The following is a 24751-nucleotide window of genomic DNA, read 5'->3' as shown; positions in this document are numbered from 1 at the left end:
ACAGGAGTGTGTGCTCTGGAAAACTGGCACCATGATGACATTTGGCTTTTTTACATTACAGTTTAGGTAGCTTGTGTAGGAAGCTCTGAAGCTCTGGTGTGGCTCAGTGTTTTCTAAAAAGAACATAGGAAAAATGCATACAAATCCACTGATAATATCGGAATTAAGAAGTTGCACTAAAGTGAAGGTGTTGAATAGCCTACTTGGACCGTCAGGTGGACCAAGTGGAAATGATTTCCTTCGTAGACAGGGCATGTCTGATCTCTTCGTTAGAGAGTGTCCATGGTCTTAACTCATGTCCACAGCTGCCTGAAAGCCAGAATCCCACCGCTAATGTCCCCTGAGAATCTGGCGTCATCACACTGATGAACCACCGGAAGCGCTGAGAGCTGCGCTCGAAGCTTGCCTCTGCTCGGTTACTAACTGACTCCTCCTGGCCTCAGTGTTTCTCTTGTCCGGTAGCTTCGTCGAGATTGAACTTCTTTCTGAGATTATAGTCGGCTTGAAGTTTCACCAGCTTTATAGTGCACGAAAAAAAAGAAGTTGTGTTCGCTGAACATCGTTTTTCGTCAGTTTAGGCTATAGCAACCTGCTGTGGGCGAACATGGTGAGTGATCCACAGTTGGGATGCTTGGGTTGGATCTGTCTACCTAAAATCAACTGCTGTGTCAGTTGAGAAAACTTGACGTTGGTATACAACATTTGAACTCTTTTATCTTGAGAACAGGGAAACTTAACATATCCTAGAAAATTGTGGTTCAGATTGTAAGACCATTTATTATTTCCTCTTAAATGTTAGAAACTACTGCTTTGTAAACGTAGGCCTACAGTATAGTCAGAAAAATATCCATCTGTAGGTATTGAGAATCCAGGAGTGTCTTGTCTACTGCGAATGAATGCTACCTTGTAAAGTTAGTTTTTATGAAAGATAGACACAAGCTTATTGTTTAAGAATAGGCCTACTAATATTGCTTTTGCAAAGATATACATTCGTGTTTGTAAACTTTAGCCAACAACCAGCTATTTTTGTCTTATCCAGATTTAAAGTATTTGTATTGGTCATTAATAGACTAAAAGTTAGCTAAACGCTTAATATACATTTCGAATGAGAAGAATTCATGTATTGATAATGCATTTTTTCTATCTTTCTACCATACACATACATCAAGTAGCTAGATCTGGTCAACGCCCTTTCGCGGTTGCTCACGTCTGGTAGACGCCAGAAGCATTTAACAGATGCGATTGAAAAATAAATGGGTTGTGTACGTTTGTGTTGTGGACTAACCTTACCCAACAAAGTCTCTTAGACATACTTTTTTAAAGATAAATAGCCTACGTAAATAATGTTTGCACTATACCCCACTGCACTACAAAAATATAATTTGTGGATATAGAGTCCTCTAATATTGCTGTTTTTAAATATCAGTCCTGTTTTATGACAATAGAGGGGGACAATATCTTAAAGTGGGGTGGGGCTTGAAGGTACACTTGTTGGATGAGGAACATATTTGTCCTGACCGAAGACAGCATCAGTTTGTTTAGGGAATCATTTATTTATATTTTTTTAGGTGGCTTTTTTAGGTCACTCTCGTCAGTGGTTGATATTGATAGATGAGATAGTGAGCTTTTTTGTCCTCAAGGAGGAACGTCTTTTCCATGGTAGGTGCATACATAACATGCAAAATATTAATTTGACTCCTGTTTATCATTCTTACCACATTCAACATGATTTATACATGATCAACAGGTGACTTGTCACAGTGAGATCTTAGGATCACATAGGGCCTTGTGTCAAATGTGCATGTGAAAGGCAGAGAAAAAACAAATTTTCCCTTCCCAACGCCTGCAATGCCTTCCAGCTCTACTGATATTTTTTTATTGTCTACTTGGTGTCTCTTTGTCAGACAGAAGCTGTCAACATCCTCTCAAATGAGTGTTTACAGAAGCTGCATCTTGGCAAGAGACACAAATGTACCTCCGTGTCTCAATCCATTAGCAAAAAAAGGAGGGAAGCGTGCTTGGGATCCTCAGTAAAGTGCCCTATTAAGGCTTCTCGCTTTCACTTAAATGTCCTCACCAGGCTGCTCTGCTGTAATGCAGTAGGAAGTGCCTTTCTTAGTCATATTTAAGGCTTCTAAGGCGGCAAAACACATCATTGTGGGCGAGTGTTTCAGAACCATGGACAGCAGCAGTTAATGGGTCACAGGTTAAAGACTTGAATTTAAACATCCAATTGAGAATAAAAGTATGTGTTTTCAGATTTTGGAGGAGCCTGCATGCAACTGCAAGTATGGTATTGTCAGCTTACTGTACAACTGTAGCTGACAGCCCAAGGTCTCACCGAAGACAAACACATGTGGATGTAAAGTCTTTTTTTCTATTGTCAAAATACAGATAATAAGAATAAGAAGTCTCAGTTCTCAATGTATCTTTTGTTGACATTGTTCAGCTACTAAATGCCTTGATGAGCTGCAAGAAGTCTTTGGAAAAGCCATCCTTTTGTGTTCACAATGTGTGCTTGCATGGTTGTGTTGTGTACCATGCATTGTAGAAAATGTAGGCTATTGATGTTTCCCGTATAGTCTTACTGTATGACAATTAACAAAGAAACCATTTTAGATGGACAGTTCATGCGTAGTACAACACCTTGCTTCTGAGAAAAGATAGTTTATTTATGGCATTTATGACTTTCAACTTGACTTAGTTTGTTTGTTGTTTTTTATTTTGGTAGTGAGCAAATAAGAATGCAAATTTTAGAGCTAATGAGTGAGATTAAGCATGCTGATGTTTGGCTGACAGCACAGGGATGTGTGTTTTGGCTGGTTGAATTGGATTTTTTAGCTCCATCTATTCCCCAGGCAATCAATCTTTTAAATGACTGCAAAATACAGGAAGCATTTGAGTCATTGACAACAGTGTGCCAAAGGTGGTGAAAAGTACATTCTGTACATTGGTGTGTGTTTAAACTACACACTAGAAAGCCTGTATAACCAATTAAGTTTCCAGGAGACTATGGAGAAGACTTACTCAGTATGAGGGCATTTATGTAGTTGTAGTACTGTATGTTTGGAGCAGTATACGTAAGTTTTGCTGTTTGATGATGTAACGGCACTGGCAGGAATCCTCACAGGATTCCCATGGATGCACAGACGCTGCTGTGCCACCAGCCTCAGAACGATTTATTATAGAGTAGAGAGCATAGAGTCTACGATGATCTGTAAACCTCAGCTATCACAGATGAGACCTTCTAGAAATTTCAGCTATCACAGATTGTCTCTAAACTAGCTCTTGTTGGCCATGAAATAAAAATATGTTAAGTCACAGTTTCCTGTAAAATCGGAGCTAGTTTTAGCCCCTAAATGTGTGCATTCCCTAGAAAAGATTTATTTGTGTTCCCAGGACCCCCTTAGTCATTCATGCTGTATAAACAATATGAAGAAACAAGTGAGATATGGACTCTGCATGAAATCAACTTGGGATTTTCAAAATAGGAAAAGAAATGATCTGTCTTTTGTAAAATACCCCAGAATGGACACTGGACAGCAACTCTATAGAACGTGTGGAAACACAATTTGCTTGGTGGGGTTCTTAAGAATGCAGTCGGTAGAGAGATGAAATCCACAGAGATCCTCAGTAAGTGTTTCGGTAAACCCATTTGTCCAGTGATGCGATTAGAGCGGAACATCTCTGTCTCTGCCTCTCCTTCTATGGCCTGTCTGTGCTCAGAAATGGTGACTGAATATCTCAGTCTGAACCACGGAGCTACAGTAAGACTACTGAGAATGGGCGGTTTGTTTTCTACACGTGTCAGAATCAGTGTGCAGCGATGGATTTTATTTGTTGTTGAAAGACTTTGAAAAGCAATGAAAAAGCAGTGTGATGTCACAGAGACTGGTGTGATGCGGTTGTTTTCCATAGATACATCTGTAACCAGTGACATCCAGTCAATATTTCAGCAGCTAATTATAGTACCCCCCACCCCACCCCACCCCATCTCTCTCTGCACTCTTTCACTCTATTATTCTCACTCCCTCTTTCATTCTCATTCTCTTTTCCTCTTTTATCCCTGTTTCCTCTGGTGCTGACCTACACAGCCCTCTCTGCTGCAGGCGGCTAACTGGACACGCTGACGGTGCATGATGACAACATGGCACAGATGCTGCTGCCACCCGGACCAGACAGCTTCCGTCCGTTCGGCCGCGAGTCGCTCAGGGCCATCGAGAATCGCATCCGCGAGGAGGCCCAAAACAAGCCAAAGGACAAGCGGGCCAAAGATGACGAGAAAGTCCCGAAACCCAATGGCGACCTGGAGGCGGGGAAAATCCTGCCCTTCATATATGGGGACGTGCCCTGTGAACTGGTGTCCAGCCCTCTGGAGGACATGGACACTTATTACAACAACAAAAAAGTGAGTTTGGTTGGTTTTTGATTGGTCCGCAAGAAGAAAGCTGGCACGGATCGATTTGTCCTTACTGATGGAAGATTGGTCCCTGGTGTGGTGGTCATCGCCAGTCACTCATTGCATAATTGCTCAATGACTGCACAGTTAATGTCCTTTTTTCCTGCCTCTATTCCATTACTGTGATAATTATCAAGCCATTCAGGATGTTTATAATTACTTGTACTGTTGCAAGCAAAGAAAGCAGTGGGACAACCAAGGGTTCACTCTTAAAGCGAATCTGTTGAATACAACACAACTTGCATTGTTTTTAACACATCTCTGTGTCCAGATAGGGACAACACATTCGTTTTAAGAGTGTTGTTTTTTTTTTTTTAGTGAAGACAGAATCACAGGGAGAAAGAGAGAGAGAGAGGCAGAGATAAGCCTCATCTTGTGCTGTACATTGGTTAAAATGCGGACTACAGGGAGACACTTTGTTTAGGTCATATGTGAATGTGATAGAATGTATCAATGGGTCTACCATTGCCTCATTTTTCAGTAATCTTTAATAGACTTCTATGTTGTTTTTGAAATTATATTATATTATATTAGTATATTGAAGTGTCTCAGGTAGGTTGAGTTGAATTTCCTTTATTCATGTGTGTGTGAGGGGAGTGGGGTGGTGTTGGGGATTGTACCATCATGTGTTATCATGTTCCTTTAACTCATGTGCTCTTTCTTTGTAGACCTTTATAGTGTTGAACAAAGGGAAGACAATCTTTCGCTTCAGTGCGACACGTGCTTTGTATATTTTAAGCCCCTTCAATCCCATTAGAAGAATTGCTATTAAAGTTTTGGTGCATCGATATCCTTTTATGAATTCCACATGGATATGGAATTACAATATACAGTGAAGTATTTTTTTTAAAAATATGTCAATAGAACAAAGCGCTTAAAACATTACAGGTGCTCTAAGCAATGTTACGCGGTTTCTAAGCTAAAACATTTTTTGTCACATGCAGCAAACATGACTTCACCATCCTGTGCCCTGAATACACTGTAAAAAAATTCTGTCTGTGGACAGCCCAGACTCCAAAAACGACAACAAAAACAACTTAGTCCAGCCTGGACCATAAAAACATAACAAACTGTTCCAGCCAATCACCAACGATATGCACGTTTAGGAGAGTTTCAATTGCATGGGAGGGAGGGGGAGGGAGTAGCGAGCTAGCTCTCTGTTTTATTTGAACGTCAACAGAAGTGATATTACCCAACATTGCTTAAAGCACCTTTAATATATTAATTTTCTTATCAACGTTTTTCCTTAACCATGATTTCTACATGGTTTAGCATGTTGATCATGTGCACAATCTTAACCAACTGTGGGTTTATGACACAGTCTTCGAATCCAAAGCCTGTGGAGTAAGTATTCTCTAACAACCTGAATGTGTGCACTGTATATGATGAACTGTGTAACAATTACACATCATAGGTGCAGCATAATTTCTTTTCTTTACTATCATTATTCACAAATTTATTTACTATCATTCCCCTCTGCTGCAATCATAGCACAATAACCTACCTCCCTTGCTTTCTCACAGGTACACATTCACCGGAATATATACTTTTGAATCCCTCATTAAAATTCTTGCAAGGGGCTTTTGTATGGAGCCGTTTACCTTTCTAAGGGATCCATGGAATTGGTTGGACTTCTGTGTTATTGTTATGGCGTAAGTATGTCCAATGTCCAAACCTACCTGTGCATGTCCAAACCTACCTTTGTCTGAAAATGTGTTAGTTGTTTTTAAAAAACTTTGAAAGCTGTAGAATATTTAGTGCTCCTGTTATGTATAACTTATAGGTCATCTGGTTAAAGACTATTTGAACCAGGTAAGGTTGAACTGATAAAGGTTTGATGAAGGCTTAACTGTTACTATATATCTGTTTTCACATTTAAAATTAAAATGATTATTTTGTGTATGTATAAAACAGTCACAGAAAAAGGATGGGTTGTTAGTGTGGTATGTGTATAGAGAGGGAAGTTTAATACAACATTCTCTTATGTACATGTGAGGTGTAACCACTCTTCAGAATTCGCCCCCAGCCCTGAGACAATCAAAGCCCTGCACCAACTATAAGACCACAAATAGACCATTAGTCAAAGAAGTGAATGCTGTTGTGGAGTCTCTCATTGTTACATAACTCTGCAATTTGATTCTGCAGGTATGTAACAGAGTTTGTAAACCTAGGCAATGTTTCAGCTCTGCGCACATTCAGAGTATTGAGGGCTTTGAAAACTATTTCAGTGATCCCAGGTAAGCAGTGGCTATAGGCCGACAGTGCTGCTGCCAGCCTGCGATGTTTGCGTCCGCTCTTTCTCCTCTTCCTCCTCTTGGTCCAGCTCCTCCTCATCTCCTCCTCGGACTGCTCCCTGTCCTCAATGTCACTGCATCTCTTGCCCTCCCCACTTTCCCCTCCCCCACTTTCCCGCAGATATGTCACATTTTTTCTGGAGGGGTATGTGGACCTGGGCAATCTGACTCCACTAAGAACATTCAGGGTGCTACGGGCCCTCAAATCTATATCAGTCGTTCCAGGTGAGAGCCAGGTGAAAGGGTGGAGTTGACCGATTAGACAGCCGGCTTTAACGGCCCTCTCCTCTACTATCAGTTTTGTACTATAAACAGCCAAAGCAACAATAAATTATTTCGTTTTCAGAGGAGAGAAAAGATCTCCTGTTTTCTTTTCTCAAATTCTCCTCGGTTTTTTATCGGTATTAATGATCATTCTTTTATATAATAGATAGTATATTACAAGCCTTGAGGATGGCATTCCGTTTTATTTGCATGAGGTGTTGAGCATCCAAAAGGCCAGTCAGGGTGATTGATTGCATGGTTAGTGGGGAATTCTTTTCTTTCCTTTCTCTGCTTTCATTCTGCTTGATTTGTCCTACTGGCTCTTATATTGAGTTTGTTTTCATCACATAGTCCAGTTATTAGATATCCACCTCCTGATCTACCCTTGTGCACTATGGTTGTACCCTGTTCATAAGAGTATTAGATTGTCTACTTGAAAACTTTGCTTTAATAGGATGAAGTGAAAGCTAGGAAATGTGTTGCATTTGTCAGAAGCTCAGCTGTAGAGACTGATTAGAATGCTGTCTACTCACACTGTGAAATGTCCTCCATTACTTCCCATAGGTCTGAAGACTATTGTAGGAGCACTCATACAGTCAGTGAAGAAGCTGGCTGACGTCATGATTCTCACCGTGTTCTGCTTAAGTGTCTTTGCTCTGATCGGGCTGCAGCTCTTCATGGGCAATCTAAAGCACAAATGTGTGAGAATGCAATACCCCTCCAACAGAAATGCATCAATGAGTCTCATACTTAACTCAACTAACTATAGCTCGGACCCAAGTGAGTTTTGACCAGTGACGTGTGGGAACCGTCATGTTGTTATATGTGGGTGTGTTTGAAAGATATTCGTTTGAATTCATTGTTGAATAAAACAAAAAAATATAACACTGAGCAAATATTACCGTAACATTGCAGTACTTTCAGTTATGTCAGAGGTCAATAATTATTATTGTTTGCAGTCGTAATGAGACTTTTTCAGGTGATCTCTGGCCACACAAGAATTGTATGACTCAAAATGAAGTTTGTGTGTGTGTGTTTGATGCTTTTGAGTAGTATCCAAGGTACTTGCCCTTTTATGAACGAAGTGTGTATTTTTGCTGGGATTTTGACCTTTGAGCTTTGATGATGTTTACATATTGTCAGTTTTTTTGTGAATGTATTACTATTAGCAAAACTGTAACTCCAAATGTTCATACATTTCTAGGTCTGGAAAACAGTATTAGATAATATCATACTTTTACAGACAGTATAACTGTGTCTGACCATTCTTCCAGGGATGCATTTTATACTAATGGCTTCCGCTGCATTTTTGTTTTCAGATAACCACTACTTTATCCAAGGCCAAAGAGATGCCTTGCTGTGCGGGAATGGCAGTGGAGCTGGGTAAGACCCCAACAGCTGCCCACACTGTTCAGACGAACCATTGTGCCAATTCAGCCCATCTCTCTATTTCCTACACATGTGTATGCAGAGAGAGAGCCAGCATTTAACGAGGACGCATTTGTAATTGAATCTTTTCCAGAGTATGCCCAGACGGATATTTGTGCTATAAAACGGGCAAGAACCCAGATTACGGGTACACAAGCTTCGACTCGTTTGGCTGGGCCTTCCTGTCTTTGTTCAGGCTGATGACCCAGGACTACTGGGAGCGACTCTACCAGCAGGTGCGTGAGGACTGCCTGCTTGGCTCCTTTAGATGAGAGTGTTATTTCCAAAGGATGCTTTGCATGCAGTTTGTCCTGCTGCTTTTGATGGACTTTAAGGGCTGGTCTACATAGTAAACAAATGGAGGGCTTCCATTTGTCTGTATAGATCTCACATAGGCTATTCAAACAAGGGCAATTGTCAGTTGTACAAACCCCATTCTTAAAGTGAACAGGTGTGTTTAGAACTACGTTGAGAATGACAATTTTGTAAAGTAAGTAATGAAAGGGATTGCCACAATGGTTTTCAAAAGCAATAAAGCTTATGGTTTATTACTGAAGGAGATGCCGATGAATGCTCAGCCCATTCTGTGATTGATAAATGGCTGATCTAATAATGACCTTTAAAGACTCAGAATTTTTATCTTTCTGTCTGAACTGGACTGTTTCATCAGGCTTAATTGAGCTTGGGTACGAGTGATTAAAAAATATTTTCTGTTGTAAACAAGGTTTGTAAACTTGTAAAATGGAAGGTGACTATAATTCCATTGGGTATTTGTCTTTAGACTCTCAGGGCAGCAGGAAAGCCCTACATGATGTTCTTCATCCTGGTCATCTTCTTGGGGTCCTTCTACCTGGTAAATCTGATCCTGGCTGTGGTGGCCATGGCCTATGATGAGCAGAACCAGGCCACCATAGAGGAGGCCCAGCAAAAGGAGATGGAGTTCCAAGCTATGTTGGAGCAGTTGAAGGACAGCATGGTACAAAACGATTTAAACAAAGTAAAACAGAATAGCTTGATCTATTGCTTATGTATTGTCTTTGTTAGCATCATTTCTTCTCCTTTGGCTTTTAAAGGAACATATTTGTTCAAGGCCACAGTAAAACATGACACTGCCTTTGACTGCTAGCAGTAGAGTATGTTGATAGGGGCAACAGGGGCTTCAAGTAATCAATCAGTTTTGTAAACATACTGGCAGGGGACAACATTTACAGCTTGCTCCTGAAACATGACCCATATGAGAATTGTGATGAAACAAACAAAGATGAAACCAGATAGTATTTACCATATGTGCAATAGATAGATAAACAGACTCACAGACAGACAGACAGACAGGAACAAATAAATACTTCAAATCATCCACTACATTTTACTGACTAAATTTTACTCTGACTTGTGTTTCTGACCCACAACTGGCAAATAGGTTAAGACCAAAATAATAAGTGACATAGTAGAGAACGAGGCCCTGTCGGAGTCATCTTCCAACGTCTCGAGACTCAGCTCCAAAAGTGCCAAGGAGCTCAGAAACCACAGAAAACGCAGAAAAGATGGGGAGAGGGGTGACAGTGTGCGGTCACACAATTCCGAGTCAGAGGACAGCATCAGAAGGCCCTCTCTCCGTTTCCTGGACGGCAAGCATCGCCTTTCCAATAAGGAGCATCCTTCATCCCCACATCAGGTTAGACTTCCCCTCTTGCTGTTGGCCACCTCGGCAGGGTAGGCCAGAAACATGACACGGCAGGTGATTAATAGATGGATGGATGGATAAATGTTCAAATGTTGTTCTTCATGAAATTGAAAGCTTTAATAGACACTTAAGAAAGTTTAGAATTGTATGTTTTTGGGACTTATTGGGACTAATTAAATGGTGTCCCTCTAAAAATATTGCTTTTTTTGTTGAGATTGTTCTTTTTATCACCTTGTCATCATATTTTTTAGATTTTTATTTCAGTTGTTGTTTCATCTTATTTTCTGTCATAGACACCATTGTTATTATCATCCACCTTTGTTATTGCAATCATTACTGTTTTTTTAAATCATCATCAGCATCATCAGCAACATCATCATCCTCATCACCATCAGTGGGATGCATCCATGCTTATTTGCTATTGTCATCTTTTAAATATTTTCCGCATTAGTATGGGACCATGACTGGTTTCATCACATTTGTATCATCATCATTATCATCATCACTGTCATCCTTATCAGCTCCACTGTAATCATTCATCAGATGTGTTCCTTCAGATTGCCATTTTGTAATAGTCAACCAAGACCGAGGCATGTCTTTCTCTCCCAGTCGATCCTTAGTTTCCATGGGTCCATTTTGTCACCCAGACGGAACAGCAGGAGTAGTGTCTTCAGTTACCGTGGCGGGGCATTGGACGAAACTGGTTTCGCTGATGACGAGCACAGCCCCTTTGACAAGGGCAGCCGGCGTGGCTCCTTCTTCCTGCCGTGCAGGCCCCGCTTTAGGCACGTCAGTGAGAACAGCGTCTCCTCCCATATCCTCCGGACAGCCAACAGCAAGATCCAGAGCTCCGTGAACCACAATGGGATAGGGTCCCAGGTTTCCGGGGGGTCACTACCCTCGTCACCTGCTCACCTTCGGTTGCCTGTGGTGATGATAGATGCCCCCACCCCTTGTGATGACGTAAGAATTTGGGTTCTCATGATCTCATGCTGAGCCAAGTGTTTTTTCTCAGTCCTCTGATGTCTGACTGACGGGTGTCGGATTTCATAGTAATTGTTTCAGCTCTGATTAAGCATGTGATCCTCAAAAAACATACAATACAAATAGCCACAAAACATTTTGTTTTGCCTATTGCTCATTTTTTTTACAGCATCACTGTGCTGTCATTTGCCATTTTGAGGCATGTTTTTAATAAGAAACTACAGTACTGTTAATTTGGGCACATGGTCATTCGAAGAGCAGATAAACACACCTGGCATTCCCACTTAACATCCAGGGTATGCAACATTTAGTTATGTCCTCACACCTGTCATTCCCACTTAACATGCAGGGTATGCAACATTTAGTTATGTCCTTTAAGTCATCATTTTCAATATAAGAAAATCCTTACACCACGACATCTCCAACAATACTGGCAAAAGATGCCAGCTAGCATGTTAGCAACTTTTATCAGTGTCAACTGGGCTTTCTTTGCTTCTTTAACTTAATTTATATGAACTTGACTGGAACTTGACTTAACTGAATATAATAAGTAACTGAAACACTGAACAAAGCTACATTTCCAGGTCCATTCAAGTAATCAATATTTTTTTAATGATACTAATTTGATGCTGTAGCAAATTGTGTATAGTTCTGAGCAGAATTTGTGTTATTGCTGCAACTTTATAGTAGGAATGTCATAAAAATAGTTTTATAGAGGCAAACATATGATGTGTCATAAGAATGAATGAAATAGTTAATTTATTTTATTTCTATTTTAAAACATTTTTGTTCTTGTTCTGCTTTCTTTGTTTTGAGTTGATTTTGTTGTGAGGATATTTTGTCTTTTGTTACATTTGATGCTTGTTAATATTGAAAAGAATTGCACACAGATGATATATGGGTAGTTTCACAATCAGGGTAAGTGACTAAAATTATGATCATTCTGTGTATATGTATATTCTGTGTATATGTGTAGCAGATGACTGTCAACAGATGACTTTGCAACATTTTTCATAGAAAAAGTTGCTCAAATAAGTTCTCAGTTTGATGAACCTATAAGAAGGGCTTTGCCTTGTTTTGGCATATGGCATCGTTGGACTCTTTCTCTCCTCTTGATGAGGAAGCGGTCTCTCAACTGCTTCAGCGAAGTCGTCCAACAACATGCCCTTTGGGTCCTGTCCCGTCTACTCTTCTACATTCTTCACTTAGTTCTGGAATAGTTCCTTTTTCTTTAAACAGGAAAGGGTTACATCTTTGCTAAAGAAAAGTACACTTAATCCAACTGATAGGAAGAACTACAGACCTGTCTCCCTTCTTCCTTTCTTGTCAAAGGTTTTGGAGAGAGTGGTCTTCAAGCAAGTATGTGACTTCCTTTATCAGTATAACCTACTAGACCCTATGCAGTCTGGTTTTAAGAGTGGTAATTCTACTGAAACTGCTCTTCTGTCTGTGACTGAAGCATTGAGAGTAGCTAAGTCCTCTGCAGTCATCAGTATTAATTCTACTAGATGTATCTGCTGCCTTTGATACTGTTAACCATGAAATTCTCCTTTCTACAAGGCAAATGACTGAACAATGTGTTTAATGATAATTTTGTAGGTGCTGCTAAGTCTCCTTATCAATGATAACTTATAGTTAGCAAACATAATCAGGTATCTTCAGGTACACAGATAATGTCAAGCATTTACCTTGATCGTGAAAATATCCATATACATGATCCCCAGGAGGTGTTTGTTGATATAATGTATTTTCCATGGACTATGTTTAGCTGGAATGAAGAAATGTCCAATAGCTATCCATTGCTGCTGTCTCCTACCACTTCCTAAAGTTGTGTGTTATTTTGCAATAGACATATGGTTTTGTTGTGTGCTTTATGGTTCTGTGGGAATGTCTCTCTCCTCATCAGGCAAAGTCTTCTGGGTAACACTTTACTTGACAGTATCGACATAAGAGTGACATGACACTGTCATGAACACATGACCTTGTCATGAACACATGACCCTAATCCTAACCCTAACTTGTTATGACAAAAACCGAATGACACTTAATTACAGAAGTGTTATGTCATAAACGTTTATGACTTGTTTATGACATGATCATGACAGTGTCATGTCACTCTTATGTCGATACTGTCAAGTAAAGTGTTACCATCTTACTATCAAGTAAACTGTAACCGTTTTTTCTTTACTCATACATGAATCTCAAATGGCTAAAGCATTTGGGGTATGAGTCTTTGCCCAGTCTTGAATTTCCCCTTGGGGATCAATAAAGTATCTATCTATCTATCTATTCCTTAAAACGAGAACCTTAAAATGAGAACCTTAAGTTCAGGTCAGGTCCTTCAGAATCTGTGTGTGTGTGTGTGTGTGTGTGTGTGTGTGTGTGGGGGGGGGGGGGTTGTATTTCTGTTTGTTTGAGAGATGTGCCAAAGCTTGCTCCTGACTGTGCTTTGCATTTTTTTTCATATCAAGGGTTCTCCTGGCAGTGGTTCCTTCAGGAGGGTTCGATATGGTTCTAACTCGGCAGACTTTTTAGATGACGTGTCCATAAGGCAAAGAGCCCTGAGCGTGGCCAGTATAATCACCACAGTGGAAGGTATGTGTGTCTTTTATCTGTTCCTGTGTGTAAAAATCAAGATTAATTTGACCTTACTGCACAAGAGCAGTTTACCGCTAGTGAACATCTTTTCATACAGTAATTGTCTCACTGACTTGAAATTACTATTTTAATATCCCTATTCAACCGAGACCGGACTCGAGTACTACATCACTAGTAGCTAGAATGCATCAAGAAAACACATAGGAAAAACACTGTTCAGTCCACCAAGTCATGATAAAACTATTGGCGCTGCGCAGCACCAGTTGTGATATTTATCCTACTCAGTGTAATCGTAGGAAATGTCATGTATGAAAACTAGTATTGTTAGGCAATACTATAAGCCTATAAGTGTCAAGTACAGGGCAGCTGTGGTGTGGCGATGACATCATCGATACGCAAGTATACGGTTTCGCCGTACAAACAAACTCGAAAGGGCTATGGTTTCGAATTTTTTCACCCTGGGACCAGGTTTTTACAGGATTCATTTGGTCGATCGGGCAAGACGATGCAAAACATGTGCGTTTAAACCAAAAAGCGTCTACGTGTGGATGGCCCCTAACATAGGGGTATGTATACTTATGGTCCCTGTTTTTTTGAGGAAGAACATTTATTTATTTACGATAAATTATTCATACACAAATAAAATTGGTGTCCTTAAAGGTTGGATTTTTCCTCATTTTGTTAATTAAGGCATTAAGATCAATTTCCAATTTGTTACTCCTCTTTTTAGTCAACTTTAGCATATGTATGTACAGGGTATGTAAACTTCTGGTTTCAACTGTATGTGCATTTGACAAACGCACCACATGTGAGTGCATTGTTGGATTCCGAAATGTCACGTGTCGCAGACCGCAGGTGCTCGGGCACACCATCGCCGCTTGGCTATATTTTTTGTTTTGTTTTTTATTGCATATGACAATAAATGTGAAATTTTCAACAGAACTTGAAGAGTCAAGACAGAAGTGCCATCCATGTTGGTTTGAGCTTGCCAGAACTCTTCTGATCTGGGACTGTCCCTCATGGGTGAAAATCAAGAAAGTTGTCTACCTTATTGTGATGGACCCTTTTGCTGATCTAGCCATCACCATCTGTATAGTCTTAAATACAGTGTTTATGTCAATGGAGCAGCACCCAGGGTCACCCACGTTAACAAGTGTTCTCTATGTAGGGAATCTGGTAAGACACCCCCCATAAATAGTATTTACATTATTTTGTTATTTATGTGACATTCTTGCTAAATCAGTCTTAAATGTGTCCTAATCGATGCATTGTCTTATAATTTATTTTCTTGAATTATCTCATTATTTACTTACTTGAATGGCTTCGCTGATTATGTTTCTATGGGCAGGTATTTACAGCAATCTTCACTGGTGAGATGATTTTGAAGATTATAGCTATGGACCCATACTATTATTTCCAAGAGAGCTGGAATATATTTGACAGTGTTATTGTCATCTTGAGCTTGATAGAACTTGGGCTGGCAAAACTATCAGGGATGTCTGTTCTCAGATCTTTCAGATTGGTAAGATCAACCTCCCAAATGAGCTTATTGGTAGATTTTAGAGTCGTTACACTGACTTATATTTCTCTGAAACATTTTTTTAAGGACACTGTAAACTTTTAACTCATTATTGTCTTAAAATTCAAATCATGTTATTGCAGTGTTTAAGGCAATTCTGTAAACTGTCAAAAACATTTTGTACTCACAGTTGAGGATCTTCAAACTAGCCAAGTCATGGCCCACTCTGAACATGCTGATCAAGATCATAGGGAACTCAGTTGGCGCCCTGGGAAACCTCACCTTGGTGCTGGCCATTATTGTCTTCATATTTGCTGTGGTTGGCATGCAGCTATTTGGCTCGAGCTACGAACAGAATAGTTGCAAGATAACGGAGAAGTGTCAAGATGACTGTTCTAAGGATTGTTTGCTGCCGCGCTGGCACATGCACGACTTTCCCCATTCCTTCCTGGTTGTGTTCCGAGTGTTGTGTGGCGAGTGGATCGAGACCATGTGGGACTGCATGGAGGTCCATGAGGGCCAGGCCATGTGTCTCACTGTCTTCATGATGGTCATGGTCATCGGAAATTTGGTGGTACGTTAATGTCTCTGAAGACTGTTAAAAGCAAGCATATTTACACTATAGCTATGTATTTCAGTCACAAAACATATGTCTGTCTTGTGTTTTTGAAACACCTCAGGTCCTCAACCTCTTTCTTGCGCTGCTGCTCAGCTCTTTCAGTGCTGACAACCTGACGGCTATAGAAGACGACAACGAGACGAATAACATTCAGATAGCCATGGCTCGGATTCATAGGGGCATTGCTTGGGTGAAGCTCACAGTGCGTCGCTCTTTTCGGAGCCTTTGCATGAGAAAAAAGAAGCAAAAGAAGCCTGTGAGCATGGTCAAGTCAGGGGACGACCACGCCAACAATGGAATGGACAATGGAATCTATTTTCCCAACCACAGCACTGTAGAGTTCATCAAAGACCTGGACTGTTTGAAGGAGCGGAACGGAGTAGCTGCAGGGTTGGAGGACACTGCAAAGAACTACATCATGTCCAACGAGGATGTGTATTTGCCTTTCGTCAGTAATTCTGACGTGACTGTCTCAGTCCCCATTGCTGCAGGGGAATCTGACTTTGAGAACCTCAACACAGAAGACTTCAGCAGCCTGTCCTCTGACATAGAGGATGACATCAAAGAGGTATGGAAAAATGAATTACTTGTTTGATTGTGCGTTTGTGGTTTGGCAACTAGAATCGTTCATTTGTTTTGATTGTTTTGGTTGGTCCATTGTTTTGGCCCTTTGGAGATGGGTTTCCATTTGTTTTATTAGTTAGCTAAATTTAGCTTTGCGATGCTCAGTATGTTTACCCTGTTAGGGTTTTGAGCAAGGTAGTAACCCTCATGTGCAGCACCAAAGCACTCAATCCAGACCAGAAGTCAACAGATATTAGCCAGTGACATTCCCATTCCTCTGAGTCATTAATCTTTGCTGTGACCCTTGATTAAGCCGAGGCAATGGAAACAGGAAAATACCAGTCTACAGATTACATTATCTGTCATGTGAGGCAGAGTGTGCTGGAGCTACCTCCTCCTCAGAGAGTAGAATGCTTCCTTTTGCCATCTTCCCTAGCCTGAAATGAGTAGGTAGGAGACTAAGAGGAAACATTCTTAATGGTAAGGGTTAAAGAGAGCACTTATTTGGCCTAACTACAATGCATAAGAATCGATATGAAAGAGTCATGTGACACGTGCATCCTCTACTATAACTTTGTGCACTATATTTCTCTCTCTCTCTCTCTCTCTCTCTCTCTCTCTCTCTCATACTGTGTAGTTCATGTCTCTGTGTCAGGTGTGAGATAGATAGATAGATAGATAGATAGATAGATAGATAGATACTTTATTGATCCACAAGGGAAAATTTAACACCTGAATTGGACAATATCCAAATATGATTACTGTAGTATTATTTTCCCATAGACACAAGGACTCTTATCATACTTATCAGTGTGCATCTTACATTGCTTACCCTTATTTGTTATTGCAGCTGTCTCAGAGATGCTCTGACAGTTTTCATTGAGAGGAGACCTGTAAGACCCCTTTATTGTACATAACAAAACCATATTGCATATTGCCCCATACATATACATTTTCCATACATTCACTCATTGACCCATCTGCCTCAGGATAGGTCAATTTCCTCCATCCCATGTTTTCTAAGCATTAGCCTATGGTTGAATCCATTTCTACCATATCTATGATGCAAGGCTTCTTTGTTGTATTTATTATGACTGGGAAGCACTAGTATCATTTGATAAATGTACAAGTATAATTTTCTGTTGTTATTTGATACATCTTGTTACTTGTGTTGGTTTGATTACTGAGACTTCATTACTATTAAGACTCTGGTTTGACACACAGGATGGTAAATAGGTATTATTCTTGGGGTTTTAGAAATAGTCTAAAATTGGATGGTGAAAGTACTGACGTGTTGTTTTGAAGTTGAGAGGACCTATTTTTATTGTGTAGTTCACTATTGAAATCCAGGCAGGCTTTTCTATGGATACATACAAGTCAAACTTAATAGTAGAAATACCCAGCATTATGGAAGAAATGCTTTTTAACTGGCCCACCCAGACCCAGTTAGTTGGTCCTAACGGAAGGTGTTTGCTCTAAGAGTGGATCTGAGTTAAGCCTGCATTACTTACATCACAACCCCATTAGCATCTGCCAGTGTCACATGATCCACAGCTGAGAGCTGCTGCCCAGGGCTGAGAGGCATGTCCGGCAGTTGTTCTCACAGTGTTTAGTCCAATTAATCTGACGGACACAGAAAAAAATGGAGGACAGTTATTGTCATTTTACACATTTGCCTGGTATAAACAGTTCTGGTTGGAGTAATCAAGCAACCTGATCGCCTCTCATGGTCTAGTACACAGCATTGGACTGGCCAATGCAAATAATGGCATCTAGGACTAGAATGATTATAATATCTACAACATCCTGTAATGAGTATAATATCTACAACATCCTGGAATGGTCGCCTGTATTTTCATGTTAGCTATTTTGAGACAACATAGCTAACTGGTCCACTGACGTCATTTTGCCAGACATGAAAATACTGAGCCACATGAAGTCTCTCATGTCTTACTCAGGCATCCCAGAAATGAGAATGCAAAGTTCATAGTGCATGTAAAATTAACAGGTCAAATCAATTTTACCCACAGTCATCGAATGGAACATTGTAGAAGGCTCTGTCAAATATTTAGTTATTGTTGGCCAAGACTTCAGTGATCTCATTAGCATATCACATGTCTGTGGGTACTTTTGATTAATAATGCATGAACTATTTTACTGTAGAAATTATAAGAATAATAGTAATCAAGTACTTAATTTAAGCATTAAAGGGGCAACCACTGTTTTGGGTCTTGCTCTCTGAGTCTTAAGCCTTTTAGTGTACCAAGTTTCAGTGCTTTGATCCTGTCCTTTCCCGTTTGTTCTTGTAGAAGCTGGAGGACAATGGCGATTGTAGCTCTTCAGAGGGTAGCACAGTAGACATCAGACTCAACTGTGGAGAGTCTATGGACCTGGAGCTGGAGGAGTCCATGGACCCTGAACCATGCTTTACAACAGGTAAAGATGGATGGCTTACTTGTTTTTATTGTATGTACCGGTAGATCCTAGTAATGCAATAATTTCCAGATAATATAACAACTCCCAATAGTATATTACATATCTCCTCTTTACTGCCAAAATGTAATAAATCCTGATGATGTAATGAGTTCCAAATAATGTATAAAATGTATTTTTTACATTAATGGGAGGTTATAACTTTATTAGTTTTAACCTTATTTTTTCAGCATCCAGTTATGTAATAATTTCTCAGTACTTGGCCAATGTTGCCATCAATAACTGATGGCCAAGCAGAGGATCTATGTTGACTATCTGTTTCTATACCTTTTTTTATTGGGGACAAAGCAGCGAAGCTACTAGGAAAGGTGTCATGATTCCTTTCATAAAGTGCCATGTCATGGTTGGATTTATATGGATTTTAACCAGTTATCTTAGCATTGATGAACCAACAAACCAATGGCTTTTCTTTTTTCAAAAGCTTCTTAAAACTTAAATGGCACCATATTTACATGGCAGCTATGCCCTGCTCAGCTGCTCGGCCTCCTAATTGATGCTTGCACCTGTCTGGACTTTAAAACCTTTAAACATTTAGGTGAAATCCAAAATTGCGGATATTGGTGGGAAGATAGGACCCTAGGATAGGATCTAAAAATGGTAGAACGTGATGCATCCACTGAGATCACTTCTGACCATTTAAGCGATGTGTGAAACGTTTTTGGATTTCCATCAGAAAATGAAATAAATAAATAGCCTAACAATGTCGTAATCTGCAGAATATGTAGGCTAAGGCCCAAATGAAATATCACTCGACAACGAGCAGCCTAAGTGCATATCTGGTAATGTTACACCCTGACAAGCTAGATAGGTAAACAGTCCGAAGATGAGAAACCGTAGCTAAAGCAGGCAAAAATTAGCCTACCGGGTTTTTGCCTCCCTCCTCTATGTCCAGTGCTTTTGTCACTTGTCTGATAGGCATAATGGTTCATGGAAACGTGGGCTGATAGAAAAAAAGAAAGCAAACTCAATCAGGAAGTACTTGCTAATTTGGCATCATCAAACAAAGAGGCATACAATTAAGTGGTAGTGGTATGAGCGTTCATTCAGTGTGTGTGCGCGTCTGTGCAAAAGAAACTCAACCACTCAAGTTGCACAGATATCGTTGGTAGACTTGAGCTTTTGTTCAATATAACAAGTCAACCACGCATTTATAGATGCATTGGCAATGCATAAGCCCGTTTATACAGTGTATAGAGATGCATAGTAAATATGAATAGGCCAAATTTGAGCATTAAATATTCGAATATAAATTGATTATTAAAAATAATAATGAATGAAATTCGAATGCGATTATGGAGGAAGATTGACAGCCCTAGTACTGTTTACATTTTTGTTCTGTTCATACGCTTCAGGTTGTGTCCAGAGATTCCCCTGCTGTCGTGTTGATATAGAGAAAGGTATCTGGAAGTCGTGGTGGACCCTGAGAAAGACATGCTTCAGAATCGTGGAGCATAACTGGTTTGAGACCTTCATCATCTTCATGATAATGCTCAGCAGTGGTGCACTTGTGAGTTACTGATGCCATGCGGAATATTCTTATGAGACAGAGGAGACTTTTTAAAAAATATTTCCATCAAGTAATGCTATTGTAGAATTTTTGGCAAGGTTACAATTTCTTTTGTGTGACAAACAATGCAGTGGTTTATAGGCGCGTCTGCAGGTTTACGGCTGTACGCATAGTGCATACCATCAGGCTACTCAACAAAGAGAGATAATTTCCCCTGTGTGTGTGTGTATTCACACAAAATTTGCCTACCATAACTTCCCAACTCTGCACAGTATCCCATTAACTGCATGACAGTAGGCTGTTTACAATTTTCTGTAAAGAGATGGGAGATGGCATTGGTCATCCCATCTTACATGGACCAGACTGAATCAGACTCTGATTAGTGCCAACCTGGCAATCCGAAGCAGATAGCTACTGACGCAGGGGTTGCACCCATTCAGAACAGTGAAACAAAACCATAATATTCCTCCATATCTCTAAACACATAGTCACACACAGATATACACAGGGACAGAACAATAACAGAATGAAACTAGAATTGCATCTCCGAGGAACTGCAAGAGTGGGGTTGATCAGGTGCAGTTCACCAAAAGGATTCCAACAGTACCTCATTTTTAAAATGGATGCACATCTCCTCACCCATTCATCGTGGTGGAATATCTCAAGGTGTAAAGTACAATTACTTTAATTTTTAATTGTACAAGCTGTACAATTAGCCTTTCCAGAGTAATCCGGTTATGAAATTGTAGCAAATGTGTACATGGTCTCCAACTTTGGGCTTTTGTAACACATTATTTCATAAAAGGCCAAATACAAAATAAATGTTAAAAAATATCGCCTAGATCAGTGTTTTTCAACCACTGTGCCGGGGCACACTAGTGTGCCGTGAGAGATCATCAGGTGTGCCGCAGCAAATTACCCAAATGTCACTCACTGGTCCAGAAAACCAACTGTTGCATCAAAGAATATAACCACATGCTCTCATTGATTGTATGATTGCACTATTTGTGGTATGCAGGCATTGTACAACGGGGGCCCCATATCCAGTATTCACAGAATCATCACATATCCAGTTCATAACAACAATTAAATTAGATATAGTCACCTACAAATGAAACAGAGGGTGGTTGTTTTATTAAGCAGGTCTTGTATAGAAGCCATAATAAGGCCATATCTGTGTATTATTTTAGGCTATAGTATGTTTATTTTTTCTTCACACAGGATGTTAGTGTGCCGTGGGACATTTTAAGTGTCAAAAGTGTGCCGTGGCACAAAAAAGGTTGAAAAACACTGGCCTAGATAGATGTAAATATTAAAATCAGCTAATGGCTAAGAGTTTGTCAATGTAGTCTTAATGATATAAAATGCTAAGCATGCATGTAAGCATGCATGTATTTATTGTTTCTTAAAGTTAAATTACTTAAATTGTTCAATGCATGATTTCAAAACAGGCCAAATAGAAAATAAATGTTAAATATAGCCTAGATATCTGTGAATATTTAAATCAGATGTACAGCATACAGTAGTTAAAGTTAGATAGTTGGATTATAAGATGCTCCAGAACTCACACAAACAGAGTCTTACAGGAGCCACACCACCCTTATGACAAGACACTGGCATATGAATGTGGTTCTGTTGACCTTTAGTTTTGTTGCTACTGTGGCCATGGAAGACAGGCCAATTATGAGCTCTGTCCAACATTGGTGGTAGGTTTAGAGAAATATTTGGATGGCAATAATGCTGATAACCGTGATCATTTTGGTAACTATAATCATCTCTGGTGGCTGGTAAAAGAGTTGAGTGGCTGGTAGATTTTGGAATCCACCAGCCACAGTGGCAGTTGGACAAAATATTTCATTTCCATCCCTGGCGCACACACACGTGCACACAACTTCACACAGACTAACACACACCCACACATGTACATACACATAAACACATATGCGGACACACAGACACTCAAAGACACACACGCACATTCCACAAATTTACATGAAAAAAAAGATGTGACAGCACTTTGCTTTTTTTACATGATCTGTATGCCTGGTGATTCTCTCTCTCTCTCTCCCTCTCTCACACCCACATGCACAAATGTACATATACATACACACACACACACACACACACACACACACACACTATCAAACGCACGCTGGCACCCATATACACACACACACACACACACACTATCAAAAGCATGCTGGCACCCATACACACACACACACACACACACAATCAAACGCATGCTGGCACCCATACACACACACACACACACACACACACACACACACACACACACACTCAAACACACACAAATATACACACACCATATACTGGACACCTCGTAAATCAAACTTAAACAATTGAGAACTCTCTGACTGTCTATTGCCATGGTTTGGTATGGCCTCTCAGTCCAACAACTTTCTACAGCTGCTCAACACAGACATTAGACTAAATGGGCTGGTTTCATATTTTTTCATTTTAGTTTAGTCACACATTATCATTCTTATGCTAATATACTGTCCAACACTTAATTAGTTACTTACTAATATAGTAATCTAGTACTGTTGATCATTCTTATTTTTCCACTCCAGGCTTTTGAAGACGTCGAACTTGTTAATAGGCCAAAGATAAGGGTTATCCTGGAATATGCTGATAAAGTATTCACCTATATATTCATCTTGGAGATGCTGTTAAAGTGGGTGGCCTATGGATTTGCCAAATACTTCACCAACTACTGGTGCTGGCTGGACTTTGTTATTGTTGATGTAAGTTTCATTTAAGCATTATGCTTTCCAAATGCCATCTGAATATCACTAATATCTCTGACTATATATTAGTGCCAGCATCGGAAAAAAAATCTGCCACAATGTAGCAAAGGCTGCCTGATGATTTTCTCTTACAAAGAGGGCAAAGGTGACATAGTCATTCTTGGGTAACACTTTACTTGACAGTATCGACATAAGAGTGACATGACACTGTCATGAACACATAACACATGACACATGAACCCTAACCCTAACTTTAACTCTAACCCTAACTTGTTATGACAAAAATCGAATGTAACAGAAGCGTTATGTCATAAACGTTTATGACTTGTGTATGACATGTTCATGACAGTGTCATGTCACTCTTATGTTGATACTGTCAAGTAAACTGTCTCTAACAATGCCCATTAGCTGTTCTAAAATCAATGTAAGCTACTGCCTCTTGGAAGTAACTTGTGTAAGTTAGACAATAAGACAAGGTATGTTAAAATGTAGGCCAAATGTTATGCTAGTCACATTTCTCTCTAATATATTTTTTTAATTAGTTCTTCACAATGATGTTTACTAATCTGAGTGAGGTGAAAGCAAGCAAGACATCATCAAATGCGTTGTGGAAGTCTTTCTTCTGAGGTCTTTTGGGCTCTGTTTTGTTTTCAGATCTCTATAATCAGCATGGTGGCCAATGCTTTGAACTGCAATCAAGGTGCAATTAAATCCCTGAGGACACTGAGGTCTCTAAGACCCCTCAGAGCTATGTCACGCTTCGAGGGCATGCGGGTAAGACTCCATATAGACACAAAACACACACAAATGAAAGGACACACTCATAAACACAAACACACATACGCAAATAGCCGTACATTCAGAAACCATAGACAATCTTAGCATGCATGTGCATGTATAATTAATTGCAAATACTTTTCCTCACCTTGTCATCCTTCTCTGGCCAATTGTCTTATTTTTTCAGAACTTGATATTTATATACACTGTCAGGAGGGATGTAATGCTTGTACTCTAATTGAGTCTATATGTGACTGTCACCTACCCATTATTTTAAAGTCTACAAAACTCATTGGCCCCTAAATTGAGCAAGCCCTAGCTGCTTTAGTCACATTCCTAAAGAGTATACTCCCACTCGTAACTCCATAGTTCATTATGATAAAAGGAAAGATGATAGACTTGGCTGCAGGTTTAATTACAGTATGGAAATAATTGAAATTGAAATTCTTTGCCTCATTCTACTAAATAGCTGTGGCTACAGTACCATTCAAAGGCTTTAGCTTATGTAATGGGATGGGGGAGGAGTGTCGGGAGGAAATCAATGTGTTTCCTATTGATGAAATGTTTGCATGTTTGGTGGGTTAAGTTTCCAGAGTTGCTGTGACAGTGGCCTGTCCTCACGTGGTAGTCACTGGCTTTTCCTGTCTGCATGCTTGCCTCTGTCCTCTCTGCAGTTATATTGATGTTTCTCATTCTCTCTCTTTTGCAAACTTGCTCTCTCTCTTTCTCTTTTTCTCTCTCTCTGTCTCTCTATCTATTTATCTATCTATATATATATATATATCTATTG

The 24751-nt window shown here is 39.8% G+C and overlaps 1 protein-coding gene across 3 annotated transcripts in view; it reads left to right on the top strand.

Annotated features, from left to right (window-relative positions):
* The first annotated feature begins 181 nt into the window (after positions 1–181).
* The window catches only part of scn1laa (sodium channel, voltage-gated, type I-like, alpha), a 36773-nt gene continuing 12203 nt past the window's right edge, over positions 182–24751 (top strand). Inside the window, exons 1-20 of one of the 3 annotated variants that reach the window (XM_076263514.1) lie at positions 182–607; positions 4095–4408; positions 5128–5246; positions 5723–5803; positions 5983–6111; positions 6605–6696; positions 7582–7797; positions 8337–8400; positions 8540–8681; positions 9227–9421; positions 9866–10120; positions 13585–13708; positions 14652–14887; positions 15060–15233; positions 15421–15804; positions 15911–16417; positions 18723–18849; positions 20259–20413; positions 23008–23181; positions 23839–23958. In XM_076263514.1, the coding sequence (XP_076119629.1) occupies positions 4148–4408; positions 5128–5246; positions 5723–5803; positions 5983–6111; positions 6605–6696; positions 7582–7797; positions 8337–8400; positions 8540–8681; positions 9227–9421; positions 9866–10120; positions 13585–13708; positions 14652–14887; positions 15060–15233; positions 15421–15804; positions 15911–16417; positions 18723–18849; positions 20259–20413; positions 23008–23181; positions 23839–23958 (3555 nt within the window). In that variant the 5' untranslated portion in view covers positions 182–607; positions 4095–4147. Of the gene's footprint in view, positions 608–4094; positions 4409–5127; positions 5247–5722; positions 5804–5982; positions 6112–6604; positions 6697–6874; positions 6979–7581; positions 7798–8336; positions 8401–8539; positions 8682–9226; positions 9422–9865; positions 10121–13584; positions 13709–14651; positions 14888–15059; positions 15234–15420; positions 15805–15910; positions 16418–18722; positions 18850–20258; positions 20414–23007; positions 23182–23838; positions 23959–24751 lie in introns of those variants that run through there. The other 2 variants (XM_076263512.1, XM_076263513.1) reach the window with 2 other exon arrangements.

The sequence above is a fragment of the Alosa pseudoharengus genome, unplaced genomic scaffold, assembly GCF_046254945.1.
Source record: "Alosa pseudoharengus isolate Yale_2024_CS ecotype anadromous, Long Island Sound unplaced genomic scaffold, YU_APseudo_1.1 YU_APseudo_1.1_scf_3, whole genome shotgun sequence".
NCBI lineage: Eukaryota > Metazoa > Chordata > Actinopteri > Clupeiformes > Clupeidae > Alosa > Alosa pseudoharengus.
This window is presented reverse-complemented; position numbering and strand designations above follow the sequence as displayed.